The 15,635-nt window shown below is 46.7% G+C and overlaps 2 protein-coding genes across 3 annotated transcripts in view; both read right to left on the bottom strand.

The window, feature by feature from the left end:
* Positions 1-8,613, bottom strand: part of fhdc2 (FH2 domain containing 2) — a 35,222-nt gene extending 26,609 nt beyond the window's left edge. Inside the window, exons 1-3 of the mRNA XM_036970052.2 lie at positions 8,433-8,613; positions 4,637-5,721; positions 2,435-2,496 (exon numbers count right to left, since the gene is read on the bottom strand). Coding sequence (XP_036825947.2) covers positions 2,435-2,496; positions 4,637-5,107 — 533 coding nt within the window. The 5' untranslated portion in view covers positions 5,108-5,721; positions 8,433-8,613. The remainder of the gene's footprint in view (positions 1-2,434; positions 2,497-4,636; positions 5,722-8,432) is intronic.
* Positions 1-15,635, bottom strand: part of LOC110504367 (rho-related GTP-binding protein RhoG) — a 666,992-nt gene that overhangs the window by 46,745 nt on the left and 604,612 nt on the right. The gene's annotated exons all lie outside the window — the stretch shown is intronic.

The raw sequence follows: 15,635 nt of genomic DNA, 5'->3' as shown, positions 1-15,635 counted from the left end.
AGCTACAGATGAAAAACTCTGTTTATCCTTCCATGTGGGGCTTATTTTGTTGCATAGAAGAAGCCATCTCTTCTTCTACAAATGTGTGAGGGGTCTCTAAGACCCATCATTCACACACAGAGTCCGTTCAAGGCTCGAGCAGAGATGATCGTGACTGAGAGACGTGAGACGGGGGAAACAAAGTGAATTAATAACGTTTTTGGTGACAATCAGCAAAATTTAGCGTTATGGTTTGCATATTTTGGGGGTGGGGGGGCTCCCAAGTGGCACAGCGGTCTAAGGCACTGCAGCTCAGTGCTAGAGGCGTCACTACAGACCCTGGTTCGATTCCGGGCTGTATCACAACCGGACTTGATTGGGAGTCCCATAGGGCAGCGCACAATTGGCCCAGCATCGTCCGGGTTAGGGTTTGGCCGGGGCAGGCAGTCATTGTAAAGTTAAAAAAATATCACAAACACTAGGATAGTGAATTGATGTGTTCTTCAGCTGTAAGCTAGCAAGGAAAGTTAGCCCGCTAGCAAGGACCCACAGAGCCCGGTAGCAAAGAAAGTTTGCGGTAGCTTCCAGCTTGTAGGCTAACTTCTGTGGTGTTCTAGCTTGTACTGGACATTGTTTTGGAAACAGTAATTAGCAGCTTAAAAATTTCTACATAACTTCTGTGTAGCATGAGTGGGCAGCTAACATTATACAGTCCAGACTCCCAGTTCCTCAGGACAGACTAGAGCCAGTATAAGAGGGGAGCTAACATGAGGCAGGAGCTAGCAATGAGTAAGTGGAGGCTGTGGAGCAGGCCTGATGCTCTCGCTCTATAAGGGTAATAATCGGCTACGCTGATAGACTTGATCCTCTCAAAATCAGTAGACGACGTGAGACACATTTGACAGAAGTACCAAAAGTAACACATTTCACAACTGAACCGTTTTTCATGTTCTGGTATCGGAAGAAGTACCAAAGCTCTGGTGTACCGTGCAATACTAACCCACACAGACACCAACCATGTCTGACCCACACAGACACCAACCATATCTGACCCACACAGACACCAACCATATCTGACCCACACAGACACCAACCATATCTGACCCACACAGACACCAACCATGTCTGACCCACACAGACACCAACCATGTCTGACCCACACAGACACCAACCATGTCTGACCCACACAGACACCAACCATGTCTGACCCACACAGACACCAACCATGTCTGACCCACACAGACACCAACCATATCTGACCCACACAGACACCAACCATGTCTGACCCACACAGACACCAACCATGTCTGACCCACACAGACACCAACCATATCTGACCCACACAGACACCAACCATATCTGACCCACACAGAAACCAACCATATCTGACCCACACAGAAACCAACCATATCTGACCCACAGAGAAACTAACCATATCTGACCCACAGAGAAACCAACCATGTCTGACCCACAGAGAAACCAACCATGTCTGACCCACAGAGACACCAACCATGTCTGACCCACAGAGACACCAACCATATCTGACCCACACAGACACCATCCATATCTGACCCACACAGACACCAACCATATCTGACCCACACAGACACCAACCATATCTGACCCACACAGACACCAACCATATCTGACCCACACAGAAACCAACCATATCTGACCCACAGAGAAACTAACCATATCTGACCCACAGAGAAACCAACCATGTCTGACCCACAGAGACACTATCCATATCTGACCCACAGAGACCAACACACAGAGACCAACACACAGAGACAGCATCAACAAAGACATTCCAAAACAGTACACCGATTTTAAACCTACAATCTAAACTCTACATAAAATAAAAGTGAAAACATCAAGCTATAGAAAAGTGCAACCCTTTGTTTTGCAAGAAATGTGAAGACTTTTCACCTTGTTTCTCAAGACTCAAACGCTACAGCGTAGAGGAGCACGACTAGCTGTCTATTAGTGGGTCCCAAATGGTGCCCTATTCGCTACAGGGCCCTGGTTAAAAGTAGTGCACTGTAAAGGGAATAGGGTGCCATTTGGGACACAGCCTGTGTTCTACCGTCTTTACTGAAGGGCAGCTCTCCTTAACGGTCTGAGCACGCGTCAACTTTGACCCCTCGGGTCACCATCTTACCCCCTACCACTTTGTGCCCCCCGACAGTCCAGTTGCTCAGGCAGGATGCCATTTCATCTGCACCTGTTACCTTCTTGACACCCCCTGTCCCATCACACTTAGAAGACCCCCCCCCACACACACACCCACTATCCCGGCCCCTTGTACTTCCTCCTATAGACTAAGAGCTTCTCCCATTCATGGTGCTTGACCTCTGATACCAGAGCAGCACATGCTCTCTAGGACCTTACAGATAAATACTTAAGACAAATGAAAGTGTGTGATTGTCCTGAGGAAATGGAAGTTGATCCTTACGTCTTAAACTGCCGTAGAAATATTCCCACATTCATACTGCGTTTGGAGTCCAGTAGTGAGACCTGCAAACACAGACATGGAGAACACGTCAGACACTATGAGGCTGCTGAGGGAAGGACATCATGGCTGGAACGGAGAGAATGGAAACCATGGAAACAGCGTGTTTGATATCATTCCACTGATTTCGCTCCAGTCATCACCACGATCCTTTATTCCCCAATTAAGGTGCCACCAACCTCCTGTGTGGTTTATACAGTATCTCTTTCAACTTTACAGACAACACATGCTATCAATATAGGCTACCTGGCAGTCTAAACTACACCTCGCTTCGGTGCCAGTCTAAACTACACCTCGCTTCGGTGCCAGTCTAAACTACACCTCGCTTCGGTGCCAGTCTAAACTATACCTCGCCTCAGTGCCAGTCAGTGCCAGTCTAAACTACACCTCGCCTCAGTGCCAGTCAGTGCCAGTCTAAACTACACCTAGTCGGTGTCCGCCTCTAGCCAGCATGCTGTTTTCTTGGCACAGCAACAACATACCACTGTTGAATGCACACACGTGGCACTAACTCATACTGCGCTCCTATCCCATACCTTGTCTGTGGTGCTGTCTCTCCCAGTCTCCCCCACCCATCTCCAGTCCTCTCATCCTCCCCCACCCATCTCCAGTCCTCTCATCCTGCCCCACCCATATCCAGTCCTCTCATCCTCCCCCACCCATCTCCAGTCCTCTCATCCTCCCCCACCCATCTCCAGTCCTCTCATCCTCCCCCACCCATCTCCAGTCCTCTCATCCTCCCCCACCCATCTCCAGTCCTCTCATCCTCCCCCACCCATCTCCAGTCCTCTCATCCTCCCCCACCCATCTCCAGTCCTCTCATCCTCCCCCACCCATCTCCAGTCCTCTCATCCTGCCCCACCCATCTCCAGTCCTCTCATCCTGCCCCACCCATCTCCAGTCCTCTCATCCTGCCCCACCCATCTCCAGTCCTCTCATCCTGCCCCACCCATCTCCAGTCCTCTCATCCTGCCCCACCCATCTCCAGTCCTCTCATCCTGCCCCACCCATCTCCAGTCCTCTCATCCTCCCCCACCCATCTCCAGCCCTCTCCTCTCCCAGCTATCTCACCTTATCTGTGGTGTTGTCTCTCCCAGTCTCTCCCACCCATCTCCAGCCCTCTCCTCTCCCAGCTATCTCACCTTATCCGTGGTGTTGTCTCTCCCAGTCTCTCCCACCCATCTCCAGTCCTCTCATCCTCCCCCACCCATCTCCTCTCCCAGCTATCTCACCTATTCTGTGGTGCTGTCTCTCCCAGTCTCCCCCACCCATCTCCAGTCCTCTCATCCTCCCCCACCCATCTCCAGTCCTCTCATCCTGCCCCACCCATCTCCAGTCCTCTCATCCTCCCCCACCCATCTCCAGTCCTCTCATCCTCCCCCACCCATCTCCAGTCCTCTCATCCTGCCCCACCCATCTCCAGTCCTCTCATCCTGCCCCACCCATCTCCAGTCCTCTCATCCTGCCCCACCCATCTCCAGTCCTCTCATCCTCCCCCACCCATCTCCAGCCCTCTCCTCTCCCAGCTATCTCACCTATTCTGTGGTGTTGTCTCTCCCAGTCTCTCCCAGTCTCTCCCACCCATCTCCAGTCCTCTCATCCTCTCCCACCCATCTCCAGCCCTCTCCTCTCCCAGCTATCTCACCTATTCTGTGGTGTTGTCTCTCCCAGTCTCTCCCACCCATCTCCAGTCCTCTCATCCTCTCCCACCCATCTCCAGCCCTCTCCTCTCCCAGCTATCTCACCTTATCTGTGGTGTTGTCTCTCCCAGTCTCTCCCACCCATCTCCAGTCCTCTCATCCTCCCCCACCCATCTCCAGTCCTCTCATCCTCCCCCACCCATCTCCAGCCCTCTCCTCTCCCAGCTATCTCACCTATTCTGTGGTGTTGTCTCTCCCAGTCTCTCCCACCCATCTCCAGCCCTCTCCTCTCCCAGCTATCTCACCTTATCCGTGGTGTTGTCTCTCCCAGTCTCTCCCACCCATCTCCAGTCCTCTCATCCTCCACCACCCATCTCCAGCCCTCTCCTCTCCCAGCTATCTCACTTATTCTGTGGTGTTGTCTCTCCCAGTCTCTCCCACCCATCTCCAGTCCTCTCATCCTCCCCCACCCATCTCCAGCCCTCTCCTCTCCTAACTATCTCACCTTATCTGTGGTGTTGTCCTGGGGTGAACTGCATCGCATCAGCACAGACCTGCGTCTCAAACTCCCGGCTCTGTCCTGAGGTTTACTGTCCTTCTGTCCAAACAGCTCATCCAGAGAGGGGAGATCTATAAGGAACTCTTCCTCCTCCGTAGCCGCTCCACTCCAGACACTCTTCCTCCCCTCCACCTTCTCCTTAGGGATCTGCTCCCAGTTCAGCTTCCTCAGCCGGCTGCGACGGGCCGAGTCCATACGGGTCAGAGGAGAGGAGGGAGGCGGGGGAGGAGGTGGCGGGGGAGGAGGAGGAGGAGCAGGGATGAGGGGTAGGGGAACAGGTTTAGCACCAGGAAGGAGAGGGAGGGTATTCATGGCTGTCACTTCCAAGACGAGAGGCGCAACACCACGGGGGCTGGTGGGTGGCGTTCCATGAAAGGCACGGGACTCCTTGATGGACACGGTGAGGTTAATAAGCATAGAGGCTAATTGGGAGTTAGGATAGGGCTCAACTAGGGTTTAGGACTGGTTGAGGAGCATGGAGGCTAGTTGGGAGTTAGGATAGGGCCCAACTAGGGTTTAGGACTGGTTGAGGAGCATGGAGGCTAGTTGGGAGTCTGGTTGAGGAGCATGTAGGCTAATTGGGAGTTAGGATAGGGCTCAACTAGGGTTTAGGACTGGTTGAGGAGCATGGAGGCTAGTTGGGAGTTAGGATAGGGCTCAACTAGGGTTTAGGACTGGTTGAGGAGCATGGAGGCTAGTTGGGAGTTAGGATAGGGCTCAACTAGGGTTTAGGACTGGTTGAGGAGCATGGAGGCTAGTTGGGAGTTAGGATATGGCTCAACTAGGGTTTAGGACTGGTTGAGGAGCATGGAGGCTAGTTGAGAGTTAGGATAGGGCTCAACTAGGGTTTAGGACTGGTTGAAGAACATGGAGGCTTGATATTGAAATGTAGGATATAGGGGCTAGTTAGGGTGTAGCTTTAAAGCTTGTTAGGGTGCTTCCCAACAAGCGAGTACAGTCTCTACTCAACCAAGGTGTCCACTCTCTGTTCTCTTCTCACAGTGGTGCAAGTCTCAGTCAGTCCCTCCAATCTAGGAAAACAACACAATGAAATCAACTCTCAGGAAGGTTCAATAGACAGACAGACCTCAGAATAGTGCTCATGCCATCCTTATTATGCTAATAGCAGTATAGGCTATTCAGCAGTATAGGGTATCAGACAATATAATGAAGCATTTCATCCAGTCTCCACGATCACATTACTTATTTAAAGACAGATATACATTATAAATACAGGCCGTGTCTAGTCTGGCCCTGGGCTTGACATGAACATCTTCATATATTTCAGTTACTACACATTATTTGAGATGACATCAGATGCTCTGAGATTCAGAAGCCAAGTGTTCCATTGTCACTCATTCTGATAATCCGATGTAGGAAGGTTGAACCGTAGCCTACATCAACCTGTGTCATTTGGAATCAGTGTAACTTATGTTGTTGATTGTGATTGACAAACCACATTTTCAAATAATCAAATATTTCTTATCCGTCTGTATTCTTTGAGTAAAACTCTGTACCAGACTAACCATCGGTATTTAAGGTTTTTCAAGAAGCATTTGGAGTATTCCAGTGTGCTGGCCCGCGAGCTACTAACTCACCGACACCTGGCTAGTCCTTTAATTAGCAGCATGGTTATGCCTGTTATATCTCTGTTCATCGCTCTACAGCGGATCTAACTGGCTGTTTGTTACACAGCCTGAAACATGTTACCTTCAGTCAGGTTACACCCTCACAGAGAGAGCAGAGGGAGCAAGAGGACAGCATGTGTAATCCTACACTGTTTCACCCTGATGCCTCAAGTCCACACACACACAAACCTCCACACACACACACACACACACACACACACACACACACACACAAATCTCCACACACACACACACACACCTCCACACACACACACACACTTACCTCCACAAAAACACACACATGCACCTCCACACACAAACGCACCTCCACACACACACACACACGCACCTCCACACACACACACACGCACCTCCACACACGCACACGCACCTCCACACACGCACCTCCACACACGCACCTCCACACACACGCCTCCACACACACGCACCTCCACACACACGCACGCACCTCCACACACACGCACGCACCTCCACACACGCACGCACCTCCACACACGCACGCACCTCCACACACGCCTCTCCACACACACACACACACACACCTCCACACACACACCTCCACACACACACACACACCTCCACACACACACACACCTCCACACACACACACACACCTCCACACACACACACACACCTCCACACACACACACACACCTCCACACACACACCTCCACACACACACACACACACACCTCCACACACACACACACACACCTCCACACACACACACACCTCCACACACACACACACACACACCTCCACACACACACACACACACCTCCACACACACACACACCTCCACACACACACACACCTCCACACACACACACCTCCACACACACACACCTCCACACACACACACCTCCACACACACACACCTCCACACACACACACCTCCACACACACACACCTCCACACACACACACCTCCACACACACACACCTCCACACACACACACCTCCACACACACCTCCACACACACCTCCACACACACGCCCTGCCTGCTGCTCTACCTTCTAATTATTGCAAATGGGAGAGAGGTGTAGAGAAGTAGGAGATCTACTCTCTCTCACACACAGAAAGGTGTTACAGAAAACGCCCCTACATTGTCTGTGTCTAATATGACTAGATTCTATTCAGATAGGACATGTCAGGTCACGAAAACATCATGCACCCACTGGTGAGTTTTGGATAGGCCTTTCCTGCAATTATATTTAAAAAAAAAATGCGTCTAAGGTTTCAAGTGCATGTTCTAATTAATATAATATTAATATAAATTATTCAATCATTATTATTATTCAATCATAATGGCAACATGTGGGGACTCCTCGTGTGATATTCTTTGCATAAATGACAACACTCGGGCACAATGGCGCTCTGAGGCCAGTAATCAATGCCAAGTCAGTTGTTTCAATTTGCACGGCATGAGCCGCTACAGAGGCTGCTTTTAGACAGGCTGCACAATTCTGATATTTTTTCGACCAATCATATCAGATCTTCAACATAAGATTTTTTTCTAGAGCTGATCGGATTGGTCAAAAGAACAATAAGTTTGAAAAAATATCAGAAATTGTGCTGCCTGTCTAAACACAGCCAAAGACCTTACTTACAGCTCTGATTAGGCTATTTTGTCCTACTATACAGCCAAGACAGTCATTCTTCAAAAGTAAACGTAAATGTTAAATAAATACATAATTTGGGAGAAGTAGGTGAAGATAGCCTGATGGTTTTAATTCAAGGAGGAACGAAGAGATTGTGTGGACAACCCCAAAACAAACACATTCAATTGACAGATTTAGTCTAAAACGGTGTCAGTTCCTAAAATAGACTTTCTTTCATTTAAAAAAACATTCAGTCACCTGGGTAGCATGGGCCTACCGTGAATATTCATAATTTGATAATCTCTGCATGTTTTTTCTCAATTAAATGTAGGCTAAATTACGTTATAAAGACAATTGTTTTGGCTAGAGCGAAATTTCAATGCCTTAAATTTACAAAGCAATCCCCTGGTTTATCGTAGTCGGTTTATCGTGGTTATTTCCAGTTTTTCCTGCAACAACAAAATAAAATCACTAAAAATGCATGCTACTTACAGCGCGTTATGATGCGATATCCAACTTCCCAAAGTTATTTTACAATTCCTTCTTTCTTGTTGTAAACTTCAATGAAAACCGTATTGTTTTAATCCGTTCTGTTGCTTGACGCCTCCGTACTCAAGCCAATGCATTGTGCTGCTCCGCAGTTTGAAGTGTTCCACTCTGCTCCGCTCAATTTGTCTTGAAAACTTTCCTAGCGCTGAAGGAACGCGCAGGCGCGCCGCCGCGTCGTTTAGATTTTCCCCAGGATCGCGCACCTCCGGACTCAACGTTTTGGAACGTTCAGATAGAAATATGTTATGTAGACCAAACATGCCACTCTCTGACATGTAGAATACGGAATCACGGCGGCTCTATCCATGCAACTGAACGTGGCCCTGACCTTGCATTATTTCATCCCAACTTTCCCATGTGATGGTCAAACAGGTACTTCACTAATCACTCCAGTGGTTTCCCCTGCATACCTGAGCACATTTATAATGCCTGGACACATTTATAACAGGCTTACACGCTAACACACTCACACACTTTTATTTAACTAGGCAAGTCAAATTCTTATTTACAATGACGGCCTAGGAACAGTGGTTTAACTGCCTTGTTCAGGGGCATAACAACAGATTTTTACCTTGTCAGCTCAGGGATTCAGATCTAGCAACCTTTCGGTTACTAGCCAAATGCTCTACCCATTAGGCTACCTGCCTCTACCCACTAGGCTACCTGCCTCTACCCATTAGGCTACCTGTCTCTACCCACTAGGCTACCTGTCTCTACCCATTAGGCTACCTGCCTCTACCCATTAGGCTACCTGCCTCTACCCATTAGGCTACCTGTCTCTACCCACTAGGCTACCTGCCTCTACCCATTAGGCTACCTGCCTCTACCCATTAGGCTACCTGTCTCTACCCAATAGGCTACCTGCCTCTACCCACTAGGCTACCTGCCTCTATCCATTATGCTACCTGCCTCTACCCATTAGGCTACCTGTCTCTACCCATTAGGCTACCTGCCTCTACTCAATAGGCTACCTGTCTCTACCCATTAGGCTACCTGCCTCTACCCATTAGGCTACCTGTCTCTACCCATTAGGCTACCTGCCTCTACCCATTAGGCTACCTGTCTCTACCCATTAGGCTACCTGCCTCTACCCATTAGGCTACCTGCCTCTCCCCATTAGGCTACCTGCCTCTATCCATTAGGCTACCTGCCTCTACCCATTAGGCTACCTGCCTCTATCCATTAGGCTACCTGCCTCCCCAACACATAAAGGTAAATAAAAAGAGTAACTTATGAAATGATATAGAAAGTGCCATTATTAGGATATCCTGTATAGATACAGTTGTGGCCAAATATGGGAATTGATGGGAAATGATGTAAAATATATCACTAGCCACTTTAAGCAATGCTACCTAATATAATGTTTACATACCCTACATTATTCATCTCATATGTATACGTATATACTGTACTCTATATCATCTACTGCATCTTTATGTAATACATGTATCACTAGCCACTTTAACTATGCCACTTTGTTTACATACTCATCAAATCAAATCAAATCAAATGTATTTATATAGCCCTTCGTACAGCAAGCAATGCAGGTGTAGAAGCACGGTGGCTAGGAAAAACTCCCTAGAAAGACCAAAACCTAGGAAGAAACCTAGAGAGGAACCAGGCTATGTGGGGTGGCCAGTCCTCTTCTGGCTGTGCCGGGTGGAGATTATAACAGAACATAGCCAAGATGTTCAAATGTTCATAAATGACCAGCATGGTCGAATAATAATAAGGCAGAACAGTTGAAACTGGAGCAGCAGCACGGCCAGGTGGACTGGGGACAGCAAGGAGTCATCATGTCAGGTAGTCCTGGGGCATGGTCCTAGGGCTCAGGTCCTCCGAGAGAGAGAAAGAAAGAGAGAAGGAGAGAATTAGAGAACGCACACTTAGATTCACACAGGACACCGAATAGGACAGGAGAAGTACTCCAGATATAACAAACTGACCCTAGCCCCCCGACACATAAACTACTGCAGCATAAATACTGGAGGCTGAGACAGGATGGGTCAGGAGACACTGTGGTCCCATCCGAGGACACCCCCGGACAGGGCCAAACAGGAAGGATATAACCCCACCCACTTTGCCAAAGCACAGCCCCCACACCACTAGAGGGATATCTTCAACCACCAACTTACCATCCTGAGACAAGGCTGAGTATAGCCCACAAAGACCTCCGCCACGGCACAACACAAGGGGGGGGGGGGGGGCAACCCAGACAGGATGACCACATCAGTGAATCAACCCACTCAGGTGACGCACCCCCTCCAGGGACGGCATGAGAGAGCCCCAGTAAGCCAGTGACTCAGCCCCTGTAATAGGGTTAGAGGCAGAGAATCCCAGTGGAAAGAGGGGAACCGGCCAGGCAGAGACAGCAAGGGCGGTTCGTTGCTCCAGAGCCTTTCCGTTCACCTTCCCACTCCTGGGCCAGACTACACTCAATCATATGACCCACTGAAGAGATGAGTCTTCAGTAGAGACTTAAAGGTTGAGACCGAGTTTGCGTCTCTGACATGGGTAGGCAGACCGTTCCATAAAAATGGAGCTCTATAGGAGAAAGCCCTGCCTCCAGCTGTTTGCTTAGAAATTCTAGGGACAATTAGGAGGCCTGCGTCTTGTGACCTGCGTCTTGTATGTGTAGGTATGTACGGCAGGACCAAATCAGAGAGATAGGTAGGAGCAAGCCCATGTAATGCTTTGTAGGTTAGCAGTAAAACCTTGAAATCAGCCCTTGCTTTGACAGGAAGCCAGTGTAGAGAGGCTAGCACTGGAGTAATATGATAATTTTTTTTGGTTCTAGTCAGGATTCTAGCAGCCGTATTTAGCACTAACTGAAGTTTATTTAGTGCTTTATCCGGGTAGCCGGAAAGTAGAGCATTGCAGTAGTCAGTAGTAGTACTCATCTCATATGTATATACTGTACTCAATACCATCTACTGTATCTTGCCTATGCCGCTCTGTACCATCACTCATTCATATATCTTTATGTACATATTCTTTATCCCCTTACACTTGTGTCTATAAGGTAGTCGTTTTGGAATTGTTAGCTAGATTACTTGTTGGTTATTACTGCATTGTCGGAACAAGAAGCACAAGCATTTCGCTACACTCGCATTAACATCTGCTAACCACGTGTATGTGACAAATAAAATTTGATTTGATTTGATTTGATATTGGCACCCTTGCACTTTTGTTAAATAATTCCCTATTTCTTCTAAAATAAATTGAAATTGAAAAAAATGTTTGGTCTTCACACCTGGTTTTTGTATTTTCAACATTGCCGAAAAACAATTTTATTTTTGTAAACTTAAGTTTACAATTTAATTAGAAAATAAAGACACATTTTGCACACCCGTATCTCTACCTGCACATGTTCATCTGATCATTTATCACTCCAGTGTTAATCTGCTAAATTGTAATTATTCACTCCTATGGCCTATTTATTGCCTTACCTCCTCATGCCTTTTGCACACAATGTTTATAGACTTTCTTTTTTTTCTACTGTGTTATTGACTTGTTTATTGTTTATTGTTTATTCCATGTGTAACTCTGTGTTGTTGTCTGTTCACACTGCTTTGCTTTATCTTGGCCAGGTCGCAGTTGCAAATGAGAACTTGTTCTCAACTAGCCTACCTGGTTAAATAAAGGTGTTCTCAACTAGCCTACCTGGTTAAATAAAGGTGTTCTCAACTAGCCTACCTGGTTAAATAAAGGTGTTCTCAACTAGCCTACCTGGTTAAATAAAGGTGAAATAAAAAATAAAATAAATAAAATAAAATAAAAATGGCATTAAGACAATTATTGGAGCTAGAACTTGGTTGCACAGCCTTTCCCAAGATAACACTGGCAAATTCTTCTTGTAGCCGTCAATTCTTCTTGTAGCTGGCAATTTGGCCCACTCTTCAGCAGCCTACTGCTCTAGTTCTTCAAAGCTGTTTTCAGCTCTCGCCATAGTTTATGGGTGTGGTTCAGATCTGGACTCTTCCACTCCAGAACAGTTCAATGTTTCTTCTTGAACCATTCCAGTGTGCTTTTGATGTGTGCTTGGGGTTGTTGTCCTGCTGGAAGACCCACAACCTTCAACAGATACAGTTTTTGGACTGTGTCTCTGCAATGGTTCAGAGATGCTGTATCTGAATCACATCCAAAACCTATGGCGAAATCTGAAAACAGCAGTTGCTGGAAGGCACCCCTCAAACATTGAACAATTAGATCAGTTTGCTGCTGAAATTTTGGCCAAATTGCCAGTAAAAAGGTGCAGCAAGATCATTGATGACAACAAGAATAATTTCTTGTTACAGTATCTTGGTGTGATAAGTCCTTGTTCCAGGGTTATCATCACAGGGGGGGTGGGGCTGTGATCTCTGCCTGGTGTAGAGAGCCTTGATCAGGAGAGAGAGTAGAGGAACAAGACCCTGAGAAACCACATGGATTAGACAGACATGGAGATTATGTTCTGATCCAGATGAGACTAGGGAGGGAGAGATGGAGCAGGAGGGAGAAAGAGCCTGCAGAAGGGAACAGAAACAATTATATAGAGAGAACATTTTGAGAAAGAGAGTGTATGAAGGGATGAAGCCTGAAAGCCAAGAAGCTAGAAGTCCAGACAGGCTGTTGACCCATGGGTGTGAAGCCACAACACTGGCCTTTCATTGGACATGCTTGGGTGTCCGGGGTGCTCATGGACCCATGTCACCTGTGTGTTCTCAGGTAGGTAGCCTCCTTTACACAGCATGGTGACAGAAACAACTCAACACATCAGAGGCAGTAGTAGTTCATGAGGAGGTTATGACCTCTCAGGGCCAGACATTGTTCTCTCTGACTCCGTCCGTCCATCGGGGTGCGTTAGGATTACGGCGAGACTGTGCCAGAATAAACTAACTCTCAGGAAATGTCTCTATCTGTCCAGTCAGTTCAGGCTTAATTTAAATAGCATTTAACATTTGATTTGATTTAATTTAGTCCTATTCTTTAACTTTGATTTTTGGTTGAGATGGAGACAATGAATCCAACATATCAATTATTAATTTGTAGACAAACTGGAATTAAAGACAGACTAAGTCTGCGGCATAAAATATACATTTAGTTTGACACACAAACACAATTCAATATCACTTTCGCAATACATGAAATAGCCTAGAGTTAAAAGCTATCTTACAAACTAATGTAACAGTATTTATTCAAACTTCAAATGAGTAAAACATCCATGGCCACGTTGAGGTTACTGTAACTATAACGTTTTCTAATGTAATCATAGAAAGTGTCCCTGTTCAAGATAGAATGCAAAGGTCATCGCAGGACTGTGGACATCTTCACAATGCCTGTAATAATCTGAGTAGAATCTTAAACGTCATTGATCACTTGAACCATGTACTGTTGATGTAATCTCAGCTACAATCCAGGTCATTTGGTTGTGATGTAAGATGAAGCACAGTGGTTTCACATTAATCGGTTGTGTAAATACAACATATTTGACGACGTATTGCCATTTGAACGATGTTGAGCTTTTTTAAAAAAAGGATGAAAGCGAAGTGATAGCACATTTAGATGACGACTAAAGCCAACGACCTGATACTGTTTTTGTATTGGACTTTGGTTGAGCTTTTACAGATTTCAGATGAAAGCGAAGTGATAACAAGTTGGGAATTCAACACACTTCTGGCTGTCTTTTTGAGTGGGTGGATAAAGATTCAAATCTCATTGATCAATGTCTCAACCAAATATTACCTACATTTCCACGTTCAAATGTACACATACATCTACATATATATACATCTACATATATATATATATATATATATATATATATATATATATATATATATATATATATATATATACTATGGATGTGTTTTGGTGCGTGAGAAAATGATCTCAGTTTGATCAAGCTAAAATCAAGGAGTACTGAGGAGGGGGATTTGTGTGAATGTTTGGTAAGTGGGGGACAATAAGCGTGAGAACTGCCCCCCCCCCCCACCCCCTAATGCTTACAGATGGACTGTCAACCCCTCTCTCCGACCCCCTCCAGAAACTCAGATTAAAGGTTGATGGGGCTGTGACAGCCGTACAGTGAGAGTTTAGCCTCTCCCCTTTGAAACCTCTAATCTCTCTTTGATGTCCTTCAGGGTTACATACAGTAAAGGTGAGCACCTCCCATGAGTCACACACACACACACACACACAAACGCACGCACGCACGCACGCGCACGCACGCACGCACGCACGCACACACACACACACACACACACACACACACACACACACACACAAAATAATGCCCGCAGAAAGGGAAACTGTACAATGATGTCCCATTAGTTGAACTCTCCTAAACATAACAGACATGCTAGTCAGTGCAGTAGAGTACACCAATAAACAGGCGAGTCAACATCTCAATGTAACGTTATTGTTAGGAGGACCTCCTGGTCTTCAAATAACACTAATTTCACAGAGCTTTTTACAGTTCATTTGGCCACAGCACCTACCAGTGATCCAGGCTTGATAAATCCTCTGCTGGGCTGTCTGGTCTGGTGCGGATTTCCTTCAGGGCCTATGTGTCCTGAGTGGAGAATTACATACACATTCCCCTCACAGTTCTTTTATTAGTCAGCTTAATATCCCCGAGAGTCTATTGACCTACCGTTGCGTCAATCCAAGTTACATAATAATACAAACATTCCCCATAACAGTCCGTTTAAGATATCTGTTTATTTTTTTATTGCAAGGGATGCGCCTCAATCCACCGCGTCCTTCTATGACGACCTTCCTCATCCGCAGTGGGAGGTGGCCGAACTACAGCGGACCATGACCACTGTTCTCACGAAGACGGCTGTAGCGTCCAAACGGTTTGTCCTACTAACTAACCACGCTATGGGAAGATGAAAAACATGAATGGTGGTCTCCGTTTCGCTCTACAACCCCCACAAGTGTCCCGGGACTCGTCTGAAGGTGACACATACAAATGAATGGAAGAATGGAGGTGGTTTTGTTCCTACCCCAAAAAAATGTTTTGCATGTGTGTAAAAAAAAAATGTGTCAATGTCCCAATTACATTGGAGCTCATTGTATATCTCAGGAAAACTCAGGGCCCTATAGGCAACTCTGGGCCCTACAGTAGTTTGGACAAACCTACTCATTCCAGGGTTTTTCTTT

This window comes from Oncorhynchus mykiss, chromosome 25 (assembly GCF_057628025.1).
Source record: "Oncorhynchus mykiss isolate SJ-2025 chromosome 25, ASM5762802v1, whole genome shotgun sequence".
NCBI classification, from domain to species: Eukaryota; Metazoa; Chordata; class Actinopteri; order Salmoniformes; family Salmonidae; genus Oncorhynchus; species Oncorhynchus mykiss.
The sequence above is the reverse complement of the archived record's forward strand: the minus strand, read 5'-3'. Positions and strand labels throughout refer to the sequence as shown.